This window comes from Chaetodon trifascialis, chromosome 20, assembly GCF_039877785.1.
Source record: "Chaetodon trifascialis isolate fChaTrf1 chromosome 20, fChaTrf1.hap1, whole genome shotgun sequence".
NCBI classification, from domain to species: Eukaryota; Metazoa; Chordata; class Actinopteri; order Chaetodontiformes; family Chaetodontidae; genus Chaetodon; species Chaetodon trifascialis.
The window spans coordinates 2,110,245-2,129,808 of record NC_092075.1 but is presented as its reverse complement, the minus strand read 5'-3'; the positions used below and the strand labels follow the sequence as shown (position 1 = coordinate 2,129,808).

At 42.2% G+C, this 19,564-nt stretch overlaps 4 protein-coding genes across 7 annotated transcripts; 2 read left to right on the top strand and 2 right to left on the bottom strand.

The window, feature by feature from the left end:
- Nucleotides 1-996: 996 nt before the first annotated feature.
- mat2al (methionine adenosyltransferase II, alpha-like) lies at nucleotides 997-5,865 on the bottom strand. Its single transcript, XM_070988990.1, has 9 exons — nucleotides 5,503-5,865; nucleotides 4,507-4,584; nucleotides 3,879-4,001; nucleotides 3,667-3,779; nucleotides 2,991-3,134; nucleotides 2,581-2,799; nucleotides 2,291-2,473; nucleotides 1,593-1,726; nucleotides 997-1,501 (listed from the first exon to the last, which is right to left on the bottom strand). The coding sequence occupies exons 1-9, from the start codon at nucleotides 5,576-5,578 to the stop codon at nucleotides 1,399-1,401; spliced, it is 1,173 nt and encodes a 390-aa protein (XP_070845091.1). The 5' UTR covers nucleotides 5,579-5,865; the 3' UTR covers nucleotides 997-1,398.
- A 2,651-nt stretch (nucleotides 5,866-8,516) lies between these two features.
- LOC139348370 (vesicle-associated membrane protein 8) lies at nucleotides 8,517-10,448 on the top strand. Of its 2 annotated transcripts, none has more exons than XM_070988389.1 (3): nucleotides 8,517-8,587; nucleotides 9,317-9,487; nucleotides 9,983-10,448. In XM_070988389.1, exons 1-3 carry the CDS (start codon nucleotides 8,585-8,587, stop codon nucleotides 10,118-10,120), a joined length of 312 nt encoding a protein of 103 aa, XP_070844490.1. In that variant the 5' UTR covers nucleotides 8,517-8,584; the 3' UTR covers nucleotides 10,121-10,448. The 2 variants fall into 2 exon arrangements, with proteins under 2 accessions (XP_070844490.1, XP_070844489.1); XM_070988388.1 differs by lacking the exon at nucleotides 8,517-8,587 and adding an exon at nucleotides 8,916-8,968 and having other exon boundaries at nucleotides 9,983-10,160.
- On the bottom strand, nucleotides 10,439-15,044 carry hnrnpd (heterogeneous nuclear ribonucleoprotein D). 3 transcript variants are annotated; one of them, XR_011603400.1, is made up of 9 exons: nucleotides 14,496-14,999; nucleotides 14,158-14,326; nucleotides 13,439-13,600; nucleotides 13,212-13,343; nucleotides 13,022-13,121; nucleotides 12,342-12,497; nucleotides 12,160-12,253; nucleotides 11,713-11,814; nucleotides 10,439-10,915 (listed from the first exon to the last, which is right to left on the bottom strand). XR_011603400.1 is itself a non-coding variant. In XM_070988385.1 (8 exons), exons 1-7 carry the CDS (start codon nucleotides 14,660-14,662, stop codon nucleotides 12,186-12,188), a joined length of 954 nt encoding a protein of 317 aa, XP_070844486.1. In that variant the 5' UTR covers nucleotides 14,663-15,044; the 3' UTR covers nucleotides 10,439-10,915; nucleotides 12,160-12,185. The 3 variants fall into 3 exon arrangements, 2 of the variants coding, with proteins under 2 accessions (XP_070844486.1, XP_070844487.1); XM_070988385.1 differs by lacking the exon at nucleotides 11,713-11,814 and having other exon boundaries at nucleotides 14,496-15,044; XM_070988386.1 differs by having other exon boundaries at nucleotides 10,439-11,814.
- A 163-nt stretch (nucleotides 15,045-15,207) lies between these two features.
- On the top strand, nucleotides 15,208-19,502 carry enoph1 (enolase-phosphatase 1). Its single transcript, XM_070988387.1, has 6 exons — nucleotides 15,208-15,360; nucleotides 16,176-16,277; nucleotides 16,664-16,866; nucleotides 17,689-17,821; nucleotides 17,924-18,047; nucleotides 18,503-19,502. Exons 1-6 carry the CDS (start codon nucleotides 15,277-15,279, stop codon nucleotides 18,640-18,642), a joined length of 786 nt encoding a protein of 261 aa, XP_070844488.1. The 5' UTR covers nucleotides 15,208-15,276; the 3' UTR covers nucleotides 18,643-19,502.
- The last annotated feature ends 62 nt before the right edge of the window (nucleotides 19,503-19,564 follow it).

Genomic DNA, 19,564 nt, shown 5'->3' with positions numbered 1-19,564 from the left:
TCCTACTTCTAAAGCTGTAAAGTTCGATATAAAGCGGCAGCAGCTCAACTTCCAGCTGTGTTTTCTTTTGTTTTATCGAGTCTGCCATGTTTTTCCTGCCTCCTGAAAAGATGTTATTGAACCTGTACCTCCATCCAGTGGACGTCATAGTTACCGCAGGTTTCTTTAAGGGTGCACCTACTGGCGCTTTTAAGTAACGGTGCCACTGTGAAAGTACTCCATTACAAGTAAAAATCATGCATTGAAAATGTTATTAAAGTGAATGTAGGTACGTTTTGATTGCAAAATTTACTTAAAGTATCAAAAGCAAAAATACTCAATGCAGCGGTGAAAAGTAACTCAGTGCATTGACTCCAGTACTGTACTTAAGTACAGTTCTGAGGTACATGTACTTGAGTATCTCCATTTTCTGCTACTTTATGCTAGCTGCATCACATTTTGGAGGGAAAGGTTGTGGCCTGCTTTTTACTTCACTACATTTTTGACAGCCTTATTTACTAGTCATAAAATTAATGGGTATAACTTTATGAGAATATTTTGACATTTTGTGACATAATTCAACTTCTTGGTGAGTTAAATGAGAAGATTGATTAACTGACTCTCATGACTGTGCACTAATATGTAGCTAAAGCCAGGAGCCTGTTAGCATAACGACTAAAAACAGGATGACACAGCTAACATTACCCTAAAATGTTCAGAAATTAACTTATTATATCTTATTTGTAATTGTTAAATTTTGTAGATGCTTGTAGGCATTTATCTTTAGATACAAGCTAACCAACAGCCAGTTAGCAGTTTCCAGTGTTTATGCTAAGCTAGGCTAACCACGTAATTTTCAATGCACAGACGTGTAAAATTTTAACTCCTAGCTATAAAATAAATGTGGTGGAGTAAAAAGTACATTTCTCCTGTGAACTGTGAATAAAGGAAAGTATTTGAGGAAGTCTTACATTCTACCGCTAGTAAAAAAAAAACCCCCACAACAATGAGTTTTTTTAAGGAGCTTTTTAATTACCAAATATTTATTACGTTACCAAAATACATGATTTTCATAAATTTGACAGTGTCTCATATTTACTTCAAGATTCCCTAAAAGTACCACATTCATTGCATAATGATTTTGAACAACAACTAGAGATTCTCTTACAAGAAAGTACCTTGGTCATGGTTTTTTATTAAAAAAAAAAAAAAAATAATAATAATAAAGCAAAATCAAAATGTATTTTTGAACAAAGGCACTGGCCACTGCCTTCACAGTTTAGGGTAAGAAATTAAGAAAAACAGAGAGAAGACATTTATGTTTTCAGTTATGCAGCTGTATTTAGAATACATGGAAATCTGTGATTAACAAAATGGACTCTTGATTGTTTTATAGCTGGAATGTGATCGACCACAACCTCAAAACACCAGAGACTTTGGTTTTTCCCACGGGAACTCGTCCCTGCCAAAGTGACCGTAGCAGGCAGTGGCCTGGTAAATTGGCCGTTTCAAACCCAGCTCACTGTAAAAGAAACACATCAATATTTCAATGTTAAATTTACAGGAAAACATGGAAATACAATGTTTGCAGCTATGAAAACAATTAGACATACTTCACAATGACACCAGGCCTCAGGTCAAAGTTCTTTTGCACAATCTGCAGCAGCTCGTCTTCATCCCTGTTCGACGTGCCGTAGTGAAACACTGAGATGGAGAGTGGATGGCTCACACCGATAGCATAAGAGATCTAAAGGGCATAACAGACAAGGAATCAGTGTATGTACTCCATCCAAAACATAGATAAATAACAGAAATAATATGCAAGAAAAGTTTAGTGGGACTCAGTGCTAGTGCTGGCAAGCTAGTCTAACTAGCCTCCCCTGTCTGCATGGAAGCTAGTTAGCCTAGCTTGCTAGCTTCCACTTTCCAATTGATCTGAATTTACAAAAAACTTTGGTGATGCGAGTCATTTTGTTCAGTTTAGTTCAAAGATTTGTTGTCACTGAAAATACAGTTTGTTCACTTTTTTTTTCTAATTCAGTATGAAGATCGGTAAGTGAACACATCACGCCATGACTTTACGGAGTGTCATCAGTTCATTAGCACTTGCAGTGTGTTGCTGGTTCAAGTTGTTTTCCTCAGACCCATGTAGGAACGTGTTTGCAAGATTAATAGTTCAGTAACCAAATATTGACAACAGAGTTAACACAAACTTTGATGCTGTTTCTACTTCTCATGTGAAACTGTAAAATGCTGCATAGTAGCTGCAGCAGTTTTATTTAAATTTGAGCGCAGCTTTAAACGTCCTCACCTGAACGAGGGCTCTCCTGCACAGCCCAGCTTTGACCAAAGACTTGGCGACCCAGCGAGCTGCATAAGCTCCGGACCGATCCACTTTGGAGTAGTCTTTCCCAGAGAAAGCCCCTCCTCCATGCCCACCCCATCCTCCATAAGTGTCCACTATGATTTTACGCCCTGTCAGTCCTGCATCGCTCTGGTGATACAAAAACATCAGTCAACTCCTGCTTGTACACAAACATCAGACAAATACACTGACATCTTTTTTTACCCTGTGTCCCTCTGTGGTTATTTCTTACTCACCCGGGGGCCACCTATAAGGAATTTCCCACTTGGCAGAAGATGGTAGATGGTCTTGTCATCCAAGTACTTGGCAGGAATGACGACCTTCACCACCTTCTCCATCAGATGCCGTCTGATCTCCTCCAGCGTGATTTCTGGGATGTGCTGTACCGAGAGGACCACAGTGTGAACACGCAGGGGCTCCATGGCGCCCATGTTGTCTCTGTACTCCACTGTGACCTGCAGGGACAGTCAGGATAGGGCATTTTTATACCTCAAATAGGCAGAAAATGAGGGCGAGAGGTGGTGAAAATCATGCAACAAAAGGTCAGACTCAAACCAGCAATTTTGCACTTCACGGCAATTAACCCTGAGTGCACCAGCGCAGGTTTTTAAAATGCCCCCACTGTTTTTCTTCTGAGGTGGCTCACTTGAGATTTGGAGTCTGGTAGTATCCAAGGACACTCTCCATTGCGCGACAGCTCCCTCATCCTGTAGTTGAGCTTGTGAGCCAGAAGGATGGTCAAGGGCATACACTCCTCGGTCTCATCTGTGGCGTAGCCAAACATCAAACCCTGAGGAGACAAACAAGACAGAAGTCATGTCAGCGGTTTCATTAAAATTCAAGTCTTTACACTGAAGTAGATACAAGTGAGAAAAGAGCTTTTGAACGTTATTTTTGTAAATGATAAATAGATTTTGTGTTAGCTGCACTTCCAGCAGGGCTCGAGGCAGGGAACCGTTAGCGTGTAGCATCAATGTGAGGCTGAGATTTGTGATTTTGAAATGTTTCAGCAATAACTGAATGGATTGTCACGAAAGTTCATTCAGACATTTATATTTTGTGCACATGGTGTACTCGACTTCCCATGTCACCGCCACGAGCTCACGAGTTCTCTAATGAGGCAGCACGAACCTGCTAAACATTAGCATGTTAGCATTGTCATTGTGACCATGCTACCGTTAGCATTTAGCTAGTACAGCCTCACAGAGCTGTTAGCATGGATGAAGTAGTCTTGTGAACAAGTTACTGCCAAAGGAAACATTTTTGTAACTATGTACATGTAGACTGCATGAGTTTGAGGACTTAGAGGTGAAACACTGAACCTGGTCTCCTGCACCGATGTCCTCCTGGTCCCGGCCTTCAAACACACAGTCTGATATCTCCACACACTGCGGCTCCAGTGCCAGCAGCACGTTGCAGGTCTTATAGTCAAAACCTGCGGATCACAGCTGGGACTCATTCACTGAATTTCCCTGCAAGACTCTGCACAAACGTCAGATATTCAGTCAGACTGCTGAATCCCACCACACGGCACCTTTTGCGGAGCTGTCGTAGCCGATGGCCTTGACAGTATTTCGGACCACCGACTGGAGATCCACTTTGGCCTTCGATGTCACTTCTCCAGCCAGTAAAATCATGCCAGTCTTCGCCACACATTCTGTAACGAGAAATTACATTTCTAAAAGCTGGAATTGGACTCGGACACCGAGTGTTTCTGCCTCATATGGAACTAAACGTATGATGATCAATCAGTTGATCATAAATTCCTAAAACCGTCAGCGCTTGTGTACTTTTTTCTTCACAGCTTATAGAAAATAGAGCACAACGTGACGAGGTTTATCTCTTTCTCAGAGTCATAACTCTGAACTCTGCACTGAACTTTGATTTAAAGGGTTGTTAAATCATTGGTTATCAATACCCCTTCGAAACTAGACTGACGCAAGCGCTGGCGGCTACACTTTGTTCCACGGGGCAAGAGTCTGATTTTCAATCACACTGAAGTTCTATCAGAAAGTACTTAAAGATCATGTCCAGACATGTTTTAAGACGTGTAATTACTCAACTGTGAATAATAATTTGTGTCTGATATGAGTCATAAAATAGAAACCAGGCTAATGAGAGTCATATACTAACATCAATAGATCAGAAGACAGTGAACTCACCACAGGCCACCTTGGAGTCCGGGTCCTGACTCAGGTAAGCATCAAGTACAGCATCACTGATCTGATCACACATTTTATCTGCGACACAAAGAAGAGAAGCTGTGAACATAAACATACTTGTACTGTATTTCATTTCAATAGAGGTTAATAACGGCTGTCAGATGTTCTCATTGATCTCACTGATTAAAAAGTTTTTTCCATCACTTTTCTGTGTCTGTGGTTTAATACAGTTACAAACTCACCGGTATGCATAAGGGGCATTTTTTAGGCTGTATTTTTACACCAAATATATTTCAATTTGCCAAAATTTGCCAAGGAAATACGTAAATACATAAATAAATATTAAATAATACCTCTTTGACAGCATTTATAAGAGGAAATATAAGGATAAAAATCCCAATTTAATGGAATATTTGGGAAACTGTTTGGGAAATACAAATGTTTTCTGACTGGAGTTTTCCCAAATCTTGATCTTGATCTTTAAATAAAGCTTGTGGAGAATATGTGATATGATGAAGGGGGTATGAAGCCGTGATAAAACGTCCTCTGAGGCGCAAACACAAGGCAAAGTCAACACCGGCTGCCCTCCACGTCTGCCAGGGTTTAAACACTGTTTTCAGTACTTATACTTCAAATCTGAGCCACACAATAAAACGGGTCTAACCTTGAACTGATCTCAGAGCTGTTTCAACAAAAAAGCATCATGAATCATCACATTTTTACTGTTAATACTTGTGTACTTTTACTTCAGTAACATTTGGAATATTTTTAGATCGTGGTATTTCTACTTTTATGAAGTAAAGGATCTGATTCTTCCACCAATGACCAAATCAGCATGTCCACACATGTCCATGCAGTGTACTCAGAGTACAGTAACACCGTTAACTATGATCATGTGTGTACTCAGAGTGCAGTTACACAGTTAACTATGATGTACTCAGAGTACAGTTACACAGTCATGTGTACTATGAGTGGTCCGCGCGGGGCTCACAGTACCGGAGTGTCCCTCTCCCACGGACTCGGATGTGAACAGGAAAGTCTTCCCGCCGCCGCTGGTTCCGCTCGGGTTCATGTTGAGCTCGTCGGTCGTTTCGGTTCAGATGAATTAAAACCAGCAGGTCGGACGAATAAAGTGGAGCTGAACTCTGATTTCCGCCGACGCTGATTATAAAAAGAAATAATTAACCGTGAAGGTTCAGCTGAGGAGACTCTGGCTGACCGGATGATTTAACGGAAACACAGCGGACAGAGACCGATGAAGTTTTCCACCAGGACACGAGAAATATTCCTCGAAAAGTACAAATTTTCCTCTGAGGCGGAACTTTGGTGAACGGCTGCGAGGACTGAAGGAAGAGGAATGTTTTCAAGAGAAAGTCCTTCAGGCAGCAGCCAGGACAGCCTCAAGATGGCGCTGTTATGACGCAACAGGGCGCCAATATAATATAATATAATATAATATAATATAATATAATATAATATAATATAATATAATATAATATAATATAATATAATATAATATAATAGAGCTAAAGTTATTAATTCAAAATGTGTAGAAGTGAGTGTTGAAAGTCACATAAAATGAAGTATAAGTACCTCTAATACTTCACTAAATATACTTGTGCATTCCACCCCGAAATTCAATCACATATTACTGTGTATATTGTGATAGAAGAAGGACTCAGGTCTTTTACTTGAAGTGGAAGTGGTGATACCACTTTAACAGTCCTGCATTCAAACTTCAGAAGTACTCATTATGTATTTCATAAGAACGTGTATTATATCATTGTATCAGAAACATTGATGAGTTCATCGCTTCAATGCTGCAGCTGGTAAAAGTGAAGCTAATTTAATTTCTTTCTGTATTGGTGGGAAGCTGGGAATCAATAAAGTTTATCAAATTCTAACTTATAACATTACGTCAGAATTTATTTACTGATCAGGTTTTGTTTTATTAATTTGAATCTGCAAATTAACCAGTTGCTAAAGCTGCCAGGTGAACACAGAGGACGTTATCTGAGAAAAGCTCACCTGTGTGCTCTGAGTACACACCTGTGTGGCTGCAGCTACACAAACATTCATCATCACAGCCTTCACAAAGGTCAGATTTATTGCAGGGCCAATATAACAATGTGTATTATATTGTCCAGGTGATCAGGCTGGTGTGGCCATCCCTCATGATTAACCCCTTCAATACTGGAACGTCCATGTGTTCATGTTAATCCTCCAGTATACTTGCTTCTGGCCTGATGTGATGTCTGAAGGAGGAGCTGCATGAAAGTCAAGTCTACGATTCCTAAAATTACCCAATGGTGGGAAGTAACTAAGCACATTTATTCGTGCGCTGAAGTAGAAATTAAAGCTCCTTTACCTGCATGTTTCCATTTCAGATAACTTTACACTCCTTCTTCACTCCATCTCCGATATTTTACTTTTCACTCCGTTACTTTGTCTGGCAGATCATTGGTGCGTGTGTGATTCAGGATTTAGACATGTCCAGGGTCAGGAAACATCACTGCAGATCCATCACACCCTGGACACGACCTGTTCCAACCTCTCTCCTCTGGGGGGCGCTACAGAGCTCTGTGCACCAAAGCAAGCAGACACAGGATCAGTTTCCTCTCTCTGAGCATCAGTCACAAAGCGTCCATAAACCTCGAACACTCAAACAGTCACTTGCTGTCATTACAGGTTATATTCTCACAGTTTAAATGCACCTTTTTCTTACATGACACTGTCACCATGATCCTGCACGCTGTATGTAAACATGTAAACATGCATCCACTGTACACACTCATGCACTCCACTGTGTGTATTGTTTGTACATTTTATTGATGTTGTTGGTCATTGATGCTTTTTATATTCTTATATGCACCCAGATTTTCATATATTTGTACATAATAGTCCATCCTGTTCTTTACCTTTAAACTGAAGGATGAAGTTTTCCTTCGTGGCGTCTTCAGCTAAATAAACTCTTTAAAAAGCTTATTGAAAATGAGCTCATCAGACTTTTTATGTGACTTCAAGTGTTCATACCGTTTCTTCAGTATTTGGCAAGCTTTCACTGAAGAGCAGCACACTCCCAAAGTGACTCATGACCAGATCCTCTTTATCAGGAAAGTTCATCTGTAGTACTAACAAAGTACCATAGAGACATTTCCTGCCCTGTTTAGAATTTATGTGACTGAGACATTGAATTATCTGTTGACTTCATACTACTTTATACTTATAGTCCATTACGTTTATCATGTACCTGTAGTTACTTTACATAATAAGCATATAAAATACAATGCATTATCATAAACATTATAAAAAATGAGTAACTCAACATTAACATGCTTCTTATACGTTACTGAATCAATATAATAAATGATAAAAGAACAAAGAGAGAGGCAGCGTAATGAGTACGAGTTTTATTGGGAGTTTCACTTGTAAGAAAGTATTTCTAAATTGAGGTATTGTTTTTTCTTTTACTGGAGTAAAAGATCTGAATACTTTTTCCAATTTCCAAAGAAAATTGTGGATGCAGCACTTGAACACACCACCTTTAGGTATCAGTGAAGTCAGCTCGCTGAACGTTTTAAAAGGAAACTCTTTGTCTTGTCTTATCCTGTTGTTTTAAATCTACTTTATTTTCCTTGTTTTCATTGTTTTATCGTTTCATTATTATTACTATTATTAGTTTCAGTTTTACTTCTAACAGAGTATTTATTACAGTACTGCTCCTTTAACGTCACTAAATGACCTGAATACTCTTCCACCGTCAGTTTTATTGCCACACTTCAGATTACTGACTGCTGGTTGGTGGTGTGACACATTTCATGATGTGGATTCTGTTTACAGCTCATCTCATCTTTAAAAGTTCAGTGTGTGACACCTTCCTGAGCTAAACTCTGCCCTCTGAGCAGCATGAATGAAGCACAAACTGTCAGCCGCTGAAACGAGAAGCTGCAGCACACAGGATGAGGAAATGAAGTGAAGCAACAGAGCAGTGACTTCACCCTTTATTGCCTTGCAAATATCCCTGTTGAACACAGAGCCCTTTGCTCACACTGCCAGTCCAGCGCTGCTCGGCCAGCTGATGGTACGTATGTGTGTATCAGAGAGGTTTTAGCTGGTTAGCCTGAAATGATCTTTGATCTGAAGCTGCTGTCTGATGAATATGTGGCAGCTTAGATTGGGAGAAGCAGGAAACAGAAGCGCTGCTCGTCAGTGATCGTTGTCTGAGGCAGAGATGTCTGCGTCCTGTCAGGCCAGTGGGACTTTGATTGAGGCAACAGGTTAGTTAATGAGTAACGCAGGGAAGGTGCAACCTTCAGCATACGTTTGTTCAGCTCTTAGACAGCCAGCACAGACCTGTGCGTTTGTTTATGCTGCTGTGAGGACCGGACAGCAGCACTGAGGAGGGTTGTTTGTTTGTGTGAGGCTCTTCTGTTGGCTCTGACTGAGAGACACTGCTGTTATGGTGAGTCAGACTCTCTGTGAACACTTTTCATGGAAAGTTTTCATCTGAAATCCTGCTCTTCAGGTGTCACGGCTTGTTTTCATCTCAATGTCATCTGAAATGATCCTCTGCGGGTCTGTCGGTGTTTGATAAGCAGGTTTACTTTGTGACCACAGTGCTCCAGCTCTTCATGTGACAATCACTCAGGCCTCTGCAAACTGATAGCGCCCTTTTCCTGTTATCTCCCTTGCAGGAAGTGAGGCTTGCTCGTTCCACGCTGTGCCTGCAGGGGGCGTTGTTGCCTGCCCTGCGTGCTGGTGAATAAGTAAGAACAAGAGTTTGTGATCAGTTTGTCCTCGTTTTTCACAGGCGGACACAAACCCCCAGACGCCGGCCTCCGGCTCGCCGTCTAATCTGGAACAAGTGCAAAGTCAAGTGAACGAGGTGAAAGTGATCCTGAAGGACAACATCAGCAAAGTGCTGGAGAGAGGCGACAGGTTGGATGACCTGATAGGCAAAACCGATGACCTGCAGGCGTCTGTGAGTACCTGATGAGCTGCTGATCGCTGGTTTTCAATCATGACCCATTACACAACAAGGCTCAAGTACTGCAGTTAAGTACAGTCTGAAGTACTTGTACTTTACTTGAGTGTCTCCCGTTTCGGCTGCTTTATACTCTTCTTGTACTGCACTACCTCCATCTGACAGATACAGTACTTTCATAGATTCAATGAAACATTTCCACTTTAAACTGCCCAAAAGGCTTCATTAAATCACTTTTTAAAGCCCAAAGTGATAAAACTGCCTAATATTTAACAAAAAGGCAAAGATTAGAGAAGCGCTCTGCAGATGAAAACTAATTTGTGGAAGTTTTTTTTTGGCCTCGACCCCTCACCCACAGCTACAAGTTTTTTCACTTGTGCAACAGATCTCCTCTCGACCTGTGAGCAGCCTGATGTGTAAACGTCCTGCTTTAAGGATCTGAGGACTCCCTCCATCACTTCACTAAGCCTCTTTCATGTTCCTTCTTTTCAGGCCGACTCGTTCCAAAGAACATCCACTCGGGTCGCCAGGAAATACTGGTGGAAAAACATCAAAATGATGATCATAATTGGCGTGATTGTGCTGATCATCATCATCCTCATCATCCTCTTTGCCACTAATGTGATATAGTTCCTGGCCACGCTCCTTCGTCAGCTCAGGACTGAAAGCGATGGAGGACGCTCACCTGCACACATCTTTTAATCGATCTCATGAGTCTCTGATCATTTCTGATGTGCCGCATTTCAAGATGACAACACTTCTGTAAATCTGAGGGTGAATGATTCTCTAACTTTGAACGCGTATTGATTGCTCTGCTAAAGCTGCTGATGTGAAGATGAAATGTGGAGCTGCAGAGCTGAAACTGAAAATGCTTCCTCGAACACTCCAGCAGTCACTCGCGCGTGACGCGACACAACTCACTATTTGACAAAGGATCACAATCCCAAATGAGCATTTATTACTTTTATTTGTTGCATTGATGTGTAATTACCTGTGTGTGTACATACTGCATGTTCATGAATGTCAAACTGTAATAACATATGTATTATAAGACTGATGGCTATGATAAAGAGGATAAACTGGAACAATGCTTTTCATATCTTTGCTACCACAGTACTGGATATATGTGTGATCTGCTCCAACCAAGCTAACATTTCAGTAATGTAATAAATGAAGCGATTCACAAATAGCATATGAGAACAATAAATACAAAAACGAGGAGGGATGCGGGAACGTCTAAATAAATGCAAAACATCCAAACTTTGAAGATACAACAAATACTCTGGTAAATAGAGAGGAAGTGTGCTGTAGGCCACAGTGCTCTTCAGTTATTCTCTTACAATCAGCTAGTGATCTTTGCTGGATACCATCATCTCTCCGGTCAAAGCTCCACCAGCCCACAGCTGCCTTTCATCACCCTGAAACCTGCGCAAGACAAACAGGAACCAATCAGCTGCGGATGAACCAAAAAAAAGCTCAGTTATAAAAAGAAAATAGGAATCCCCGTGTTTATAATGTCCAATGTAAAAACAATAAGAAAAAACAAACTGAGAACAATTAGCTTAACATGTTACAGTTAAAAAAAAAGTTAGTCCATAAGCTAGAAATCCTGAAGTGCAATAAATTGAAGAGGTCAAAGCCAAAATACTAAATGGAAGAAACCTTCGATTGGTCAAAAATACACGTTAAAGAAAGCATTACATGCAACTTTCTGGAAATGTGGTGACACTTGTTGTTTTACAAAAGGTCATAAGAGGAAAAGTCGTTACAAGAAAATTAACAAAAGAGGAGTCTTTTCCATCGCTGTCAGTAAGACAAAACAGAGCAATACATGTACACAAAGTAAAGCACTTTATCCCCCAACACAGTAGAGTCCAACTACGAACCAGGTTTTAGCTCATGGACTACTGGCTACAAGAGCTAAATAAAGAAACAAGCATGTAGATAAGATTAGGAATGCATATATTAACAATGGGAACTGGGAAGTCCAGAGAATGCTGTACGTATCCTTTGAAAAGCAAATAGTTATTTTTTCATACTTATAATCATTACTTGTGGGGGAGTAAGGGCCTGTAAAAAATGACAATTACATGTGTATAATTTAAGTTTTACATTACAAACAGTTGCAAACAAATTAAAATGGAAAGAAAGATGACAAAGCTGGACGTGTCCCATATTGTTTTAGTTTAGAAATGCTGATACAGGATGTTGTAAGACCATACCAAATGGCAGCATTCGAGAGCGTATGCTTCTCGTACCCGGTCCGCATTGAGCGGGCCCTGAGAGTATCTGGGAGTCAGCTCATGGCCTGCAAGGAAGCTCCGCTGGCAGGTACAAACAAGGTATGTCAGAGTTAGGAGACAACATACTTCCTTTTCTGTTTCCTTGCACATCCTTAACTTTGGCATCCATTTACTGTAGTAGCAGTACTTTACCTGTTAACTTTACAGTTTAAAAAAGAAAGAAGGTGCAAAAGAGGCAGCAGAAGGCCAGCTGTTAAAATAAACGCCACAAGAGTGTAGCCTCTATGTTACCACTACTGTAAAGCACTTGAGGGTGCTGAGAAAAAGAAATTTACAAGAGAAAATTACACATTATGTTACCGAACAGCAAAGTAAATATGACTACTTTAAGGTAACAGGAAGTGGTGTATTTTTGTTTCTACATACCTACTTGAAGACGAGGGTCTCCGCTATTAATACGGCTTGTAACTGTTGGTGTGACCACCACGCCGCGGCGACTTGCCGTATCCACCAGATTGATCTGCGAGCGCGAGGCGACATTTTTAACATTTCAAAAGCAACAGAACATAAAGGAATGCGTGACATCGAGGCGTGATGCGTTTACTTACCGTTGTAGTCACCGTATCCATAATAGTTGTTGTAACCAGGGTAATCATAGCCACCATATCCTCCATATCCTTGGTTATTGTAACCATAATTGCCATAATTCCCATAGCCTTGATTCCAGTAGTTTCCATAACCCTGGTTCCAATTCTGATTGGGACCTGAAAACAAACAGGATATAAATCAAATGCTTCCATCAAACGTTCAATCACACAGGCTCACGTCTGTTTCAGTGGGGTCGGCCATGTTTCTTTCCTCGTTTAAAAGCAGCCCAGTGGAAATGACGAGTTCTGGTTCGACCTGTATTTCCTGGGCGGATGATGTCTTGTTTGTTTAATCCATTCGAACAAAGCAGAGAAACAGAGGTGCTGTGTACCAGACTGCTTCTTGGCAAAGCGCAGTGACTTCCTGGAGTCTCTGTTTGGACTCCAGGAAGTCACTGCACCCTGCCAAGAAACAAAGAAACAAGACAGCACGTCTTAATTAGGGAGCTTCAGAGGAGCTAGCATTTCCCCTGTTTCTACTCTTTATGCTAAGCTAACGGCCTGCTGCATATTTACTGTGCAGACATGAGACTGTTGTTGAGCTTCTCGTTGAACTCTGCAGAACAGCAGATCTGACACCATCATGTTCTTATTGTCACCATTCACTGTTCAGTCGGGATTCAAATGTCTCATCCACTCACCACCACCTCTTCCTCGAGACCTGGATGAGTATCCTCCTCTTCCTCCCCAGTACTGCTGCTGTTGGTACTGTTCCTTGGACATGGCCACTTTAATTTCACACTAAAGGAACAGAAGGTAAACTGATTTGTGTCCACAGCGACCACTATAACAGCACCAAACCAGTTACCAGGACGCAAAGGTTCACTGTACCTTGCTTAGTCCGATGTTGTGGTACTTTTTCTCCATGATGCTCTTGACCGGCTCCTCCTCTTTGAACGTGATGAAGCAGAAGCCTCTCCTTTTGTTGGTTTTGTTCTCCATGGGAAGCTCAATTGACTCCACCTGATCACATGATCAATGAAATTCATACAATGGATAAAAATATGAGCCACAGCACGAACTAAAAGCTAAATCTGGGAATATTAAAAAAGGTGTACCTCTCCGAAGGCACCGAAGTACTCCCTGACTTTCTCCTCAGGAGTGTCTGGAGACAGACCACCAACAAATATCTTCTTCACGGGCTCTTTGCTCTTCATGGCCTTGGCCTTTTTGGGGTCAATGACCTTTCCATTGAGTTTATGTTCCTTCTGTGAGGCAACCTGATTAAGAAAATAATCAAATGAGGCGCCACATAAAAAACTGCATGTAAAAATAAATAAATAAATGGGATGATTTATAGAAAGATACCCGACACCAATGCAAAGGATGTTTAGTTGTTGTTAGCCTAACAAATTAGACTGGATTGGTATTTTGCCACTATTTCAATGAATCTTTATCTATTAAAAAGGAAATGTGTGGGAAAAGTTTGCAATTCAAGCTCACAGAGCCTCAGCTGACATATTCAAACTGATAATTTGGTCAGAACAACTGTCCTGAAGTCAAACATGTTCAGTTTACCATCGAGTAAAACAGAGAAAAGCATCATTGATCAATTATCAAAATAGCAGAAGTTGGCAATTAATTTCCTGCTGATAGACTAACAGTTCAGCACTGCTTCATTCACTCTTTCACCATTTAAATCAATGAATAAGTCGAAGATGTGGGCGATGATTTAGCCCCAGATTAAGATTAAATCCAGCTTCATAGATCAGCACTCAGTACTTTGGTTTGCCGTTCGTACATATGATGTAAACTACTTATTGAGCTGAAAAAGTACCTTGTCAACACTTTCAGGATCTTTGAAGAGCACAAAGCCAAAGCCCCTTGAACGGCCAGTCATGGGGTCCAGCTTTAATGTGCAGTCTACAACCTCCCCATACTTGGAAAAGTAATCTTTCAGATCCTTTTTGGTGGTGTCCCAGCTGAGCCCCCCGACAAACATCTTCCTATTGATAAAACAGCAAATTCAAGGATACCATAAGTCTGTGCAGCCTCGACAAAAACAGCAATATTTGGTGTTTACAGCACAGCTGGTGCGTCTTTAATGTTGCTGGTAAAATATGTTTAAACGTGCAGACTGATTTCAAGTGCAAGATAAGTCCAAAGACACCATACCCCTCGTCCTCTTCGTTTTTACTGGCGTCGATCTTTGATCCCTCGGCCTCGCCCCCCATCAGGCCACAGTCCCCAGCCGCAGACATCGGGTCGTCGCTGTTAGCCTCCCCATCCTCTTCCATTCTCATGGCGGTCGTGTCATCGCTGAATTCGTAGTCTTCTGACATTTTTGGCTTTTGAAATGCGCAGCAAAGTTGTTGCTAAACTCAAGCTACGTCAGAATTCCCTGCAGAAGCTAAGCTAGTTGGCTTGCTGTCGGCTAATGCTAGCTAGTGGCTAGCTGATGTTCTGTTGTCGTTCGCTTTAACTCGTGTCGACGATCAAAGCGAGCTATCTAATTAACCTAAGGGGCTCAAATTGTAACGTTAGTCTGAATCTAGGCAGGTTTTGGGTCAGTAAGGCAGAAATTAGTTTCGTAGCTAACGTTACAGTTTGAGGGATGTTATGAGAGCGTCGTTTTGTTTTCGCCGCATTTTCTTCTTCGCGTCTTTCTCGCAAAACTACGCCAACAGCGCCACCCGCCGAGCTGACAGCCCCGATCAGAACATGTGTGCACAGTTATTGGAGTCGGCTCGGCGTTAGCTGCGAGGTGATGGCAAGAATAGCTACCTAGTGGCAAACAGCTAAGGGGGTGGTACATTTCGTAACGCCCAGATAATCTCTGCTCTGCTTCACCTGTCCGCGTTAAACAACCACCGAGGAGCCGCGTTGCCTGGCTTGAACACTGTGGTGCTGCTAATTAAGCTAACGTCAGCTAACCAGCTGCAGACTCTCCTTAAAAATGGCCACTGTTTCAATTCCTGCATGTACCAGTGCACTCTTGCTGGATATTGAAGGGACAACAACACCGATCACATTTGTAAAGGTAAGTTTTATTACACGGAATTTTTTTTATATTATTTTCATATTGATTGAATAGCAGTGCTGGCTAATTATGTAGCGCTCAGAAACGACTCAACGGCCATGCTAACAGATGCTTGTCACCACTAGCGGCTCCGCTAAACCAGCACAGCTCGACGGTGTTTGACTACTGTAGACTCAATCAAACCTCAGTGTAGCGCTACTCTAATTTTTCTATTTATATACTTAGTTACTCTCTTTCTTCATTACTCCATTTAGTTGTTAGCATCTTTAGAATCACTGCCTGATAAAAACAGACTATATGCTGCATTCAATTCATAGCGGAGCTACTGTAATTACAAGTTTCCCACCTATAAATAACGTTCGCGTCAGTCGTAATTAAAAGCTCTGAAATATCCGCCTTTGTGTTTATAAAAAGGAAGTGCCTGAAAACACACCAACATGGAGAACTCATGACAGCCAGAATCGGTTTCGCAGTAGTCAGTAATTAAGCCCATATATAATGGATATGATCTTGTATTGCTACTGTACAGTATTTTAAGCTCTCACACGATCATCATAAAGGACGCTTCCTATCTTTACAGTCATTCCCATATGGCGTGAACGCAGCATAACGGATGACGTTTGAATGAAGTCCTGCACAAAATACACTAACAGTAAAACTGTTATATAAAATATGAATGAATTAAAAAGTGCTGGTTATGTGCTCAGTCTTGCTTTTGTAAATATATAAGAACCAGCACATTTTGTGATGGATGTGTTTATTGTCTGTGTGTAAGGAGCCTGTGAAAACACACCCAATGACTCTGTGGTTTGCAGGATATCTTATTTCCATACATCAGGGAGCATCTTGAGGATTACTTATCCACTCACTGGGAGGAAGATGAGTGCAAGCAAGATGTCCATCTCCTAAAGAAACAGGTAAAGAGCTGAGGCGACTTCAATGTGATGCAATCAAATTGAAGAGCAGACCAGAGCTTTTCTTCCAGTGTTACTGCAGGTTATCAATCATCTTGACAAGGAGGAATATGTCAGCGTCTAGTGCGCTATCTTCTGTAGAAGGCCATCCTCCTCCTGACCACAGTCTCTTAGTTATCTGAGTGAGCAGGGGAGGGAAGACTTTGGCCTTTGGCACATATGTCAGTGAAACCAATGATTATTATTCATTAACATGTCCAGTTTCCTGGTAAAAAATGATTATTACCAGATAACAGAAACCCTGCCGCTCAACATGTTGCCAGATCCTTTATGTTATTTTGGCGAATATGACAGAAAACAGCTGTTCTGCTCCCCGATCGTTGTGGCAGATTGAAGAGGATGTGAAGCAGAACCGCTCGGGTCCTGTCCACACCGTGGACCAGACGGTCCACACAGACGAGGAGAAGGCCATCAGGGAAGTGGTGGATAATGTGCTGTGGCAGATGGCAGCAGACAGGAAGTCAACAGCACTCAAACAGCTCCAGGGTCACATGTGGAGGGCGGCTTATTCTTCTGGGAGAATCAAAGGCGAGTAAGTACGCTGATCATTTTCCTCACTTCAAAATTCAGACGTGCAGAAGCTCCGTCAGCCCGACTGATTCCCATCGACTGTGTTTCCATCAACGCTGCATTTAAAACGGGGAAGCTGGAAAAAACAATGACTCACATGGTTTCGATGGGAAAGTGTGTCTGTGTCCACACACAGACCTTTAAAGTCCAGCAGAGTAGTTATTTTAATGTTCAGGGTTTTCTCTTCCCATTGAACTCACAGCTTTTGTCTGATTTGTCGCCGCCTTTGTTTTTAGTTCTTGTCTTTTCTCAGCAGCTGCTTTTGTTCATTTAACGCTAAGCAACCTCGTTATGCGCAGCGCTGTTAGCGTGGAGGCAGTGACACGTACACAGCGTCTGCATCATTCAGGCAAGCAGGGACTCACTGTTACTCATGAGACAGCGAGGTTTGCTTAAGTAACAGATAAATACAACTGAATGTCAAAGCTCAGCCGTTTCCTGTTTGAACTTTCACATTCTGAAAGCAGAAATTCACTGCAGTGAGGTGAGTCTGAGGTTGACGTTCACTTCAGATCCTGCAGCATCATCTTAGTCAGTTTTACTCGTGCTGTGGCTCATATATTGGCAGGAAGAGGTCGGTCAGCTGACCTCTGACCCCTCAATATCCTCCACATCATGTGACCCAGTGACTCCAAATCAAGAGTGAATGATGTGACTACGCTGGACAAATAGAAAATTATTTTCTGAGGTCTTGGTGATCTTGGGACCGAAAACAGGGGTCAATAAGCTTTATAAAAGGTAATTAATAAGGTTTATCTTCTGATTGTGGTCTTGCTGCAAACAGGATCTACCAGGATGTCACTCCATCCATCAAAAGATGGAAAGAACAAGGACTGAAAGTGTATATTTACTCCTCTGGAAGCGTGGAGGCACAGAAACTTCTGTTCGGATACTCTGTGGAGGGAGACGTTTTAGATGTAAGTCGTCATCTATTTAATCCTCATCAGCAGATTTAAGATATTTCATAGAACTGTCTTTGTGACTTGTGGCTGATGGCATGTTTTTCTTAATCATTCCAGTTATTTGATGGTCACTTTGACACCAGTATAGGAGCCAAAGTAGAAAGCAAAAGCTACGAGAGGATCGCTGAGAGGATTGGCTGTCAGCCAGAGGAAGTCACATTCTTGACAGACGTCACTCGAGGTAAGTTTGTTAGCAGTGATAACGTCTTCATGACAGACTCACACTTTGGCACCAAACGTTTGGGTTCTGTTGCTGAGTAATCGAGTAGAAACCGGACGGATGCCTTCAACGTCCTCTTCGACATTTTAAGCAAGACTAGTGCGTTATGATTGTTTTGCCAGTTAGCTCATGTTAGCACGCTAACATGCAACACAAGGTTACACCTGCTACACATCAGCATGCCAGCTCACTGTCACTCTCTAGAACAGTGTGAACCCTGGAGGTCTGATCGACGTGCTGAATGCGTTTACTTCCTCTTTCCTACGCGGTGCGTTCGTGTGTTTCTTCACACCTTGCCGTTGTTGGGATCGCGATCTCTCAGCGAAGCTTCGGGGAGGTTCGGTGGGCACAGCCTGCCAGCTCGCGTGTCTCTGCAGTTTCCATCTGCGTATTCACTCTTGGATTTGTCCTTGCAGAGGCGAAAGCGGCTGAGGAAGCCGGGGTGAACGTGGTGGTGGTGGTCCGGCCTGGAAACATGGAGCTGACAGATGACGAGAGGGCCCACTATAACCTCATCACATCCTTTAGCCAACTTGAACTGACGGGACGTGTTTAACGCAGAGCGTGGAGGAAGACTTCATTTCATAACGACCTGCTCCTTCTCTTCTTTGCCCCCAACCCCCCCCCCCCCCCCCCCCCCCCCTTTTTGCAACTCTGATGTTTTGTGTGTTCCACGTTGACAGTTCAGGAAGTGTAGGAGACGCCGCTGGACTTCAGGTAGCCACAGGTGGGGCTGCTGGGGTCCTGCGACGAGTTCATCCACCTGGCTCTTTCAGGAGGCCGTTCACAGGTCTGGAAACAGATCTACGGAGCGTAAGAGGAACTCAGAGGAACGTCTCAGTGGACCATTTGATTGACTGGGAAGAGAAGAAGGAAGCAACAGACCTGAAGGACACTGCACACGACCTGTGACGTTACTTTACCTTTTTACCTTTTAGATGAAGCGTGTTTGTCGCCCGTTCCTCTCCAGCGTTACCCGGAACTTTCCAGCTGTGCGTGTGCGTGTCTGTCGCCGTTTTGTAAACATTTCCATTCACGTGCCGTTTCCTCCCTCGACACACACGCGTGCTGCAGTTTTATCCCGTGACTGAACTGTTTGACATTGTAATGTTTTAGAAAGTAGAACCACAGTATATAGATGCACTCAGCAGCGGAGATGCTGACAGAAAGTTCTCATTTCAAACTTTGTTCGAATGTCTTAATTAGCCCCTCGCAGGTGAACGGTGTCTATTTAAACGTGCCATCCTCATTGATCATCTGTAACATCTGTAGGTGTCGGAAAGTTACCTAAAAATTGCCAAATTGAGGATTTGTGTGTGTGTGTGTGTGTGTGTGTGTGTGAGTGAAACATAATTGGTATTATTCAGGAGCGATGATCTAAAAACTTCCAATAAATGCCTTGTGTCACACAGAATCTGTCTGCTCTCGGTCCAGATGTTAATGTTTGTCTGAAAATAAAAAGCTAAACTTGAAGGGTC

Bases quoted from the DNA above. Each gene is read 5' to 3' on its own strand.
- hnrnpd (XM_070988385.1), bottom strand. From the start codon at position 14,662: ATGTCAGAAGACTACGAATTCAGCGATGACACGACCGCCATGAGAATG. The intron at 13,344-13,438 runs GTACACCTTTTT...TCATGTGATCAG, and splicing joins ACTTCGGTGCCTTCGGAGAG to GTGGAGTCAATTGAGCTTCC. The intron at 12,254-12,341 runs GTAAGTAAACGC...TCGCGCTCGCAG, and splicing joins TGGATACGGTGACTACAACG to ATCAATCTGGTGGATACGGC.
- mat2al (XM_070988990.1), bottom strand. From the start codon at position 5,578: ATGAACCCGAGCGGAACCAGCGGCGGCGGGAAGACTTTCCTGTTCACA. The intron at 1,727-2,290 runs GTGAGGACGTTT...TATGCCCTTTAG, and splicing joins GCAGGAGAGCCCTCGTTCAG to ATCTCTTATGCTATCGGTGT. The intron at 1,502-1,592 runs GTATGTCTAATT...TTTCTTTTACAG, and splicing joins AGGCCTGGTGTCATTGTGAA to TGAGCTGGGTTTGAAACGGC.
- enoph1 (XM_070988387.1), top strand. From the start codon at position 15,277: ATGGCCACTGTTTCAATTCCTGCATGTACCAGTGCACTCTTGCTGGAT. The intron at 17,822-17,923 runs GTAAGTCGTCAT...TAATCATTCCAG, and splicing joins TGGAGGGAGACGTTTTAGAT to TTATTTGATGGTCACTTTGA. The intron at 18,048-18,502 runs GTAAGTTTGTTA...TTGTCCTTGCAG, and splicing joins CTTGACAGACGTCACTCGAG to AGGCGAAAGCGGCTGAGGAA.
- LOC139348370 (XM_070988389.1), top strand. The intron at 9,488-9,982 runs GTGAGTACCTGA...CCTTCTTTTCAG, and splicing joins CCGATGACCTGCAGGCGTCT to GCCGACTCGTTCCAAAGAAC.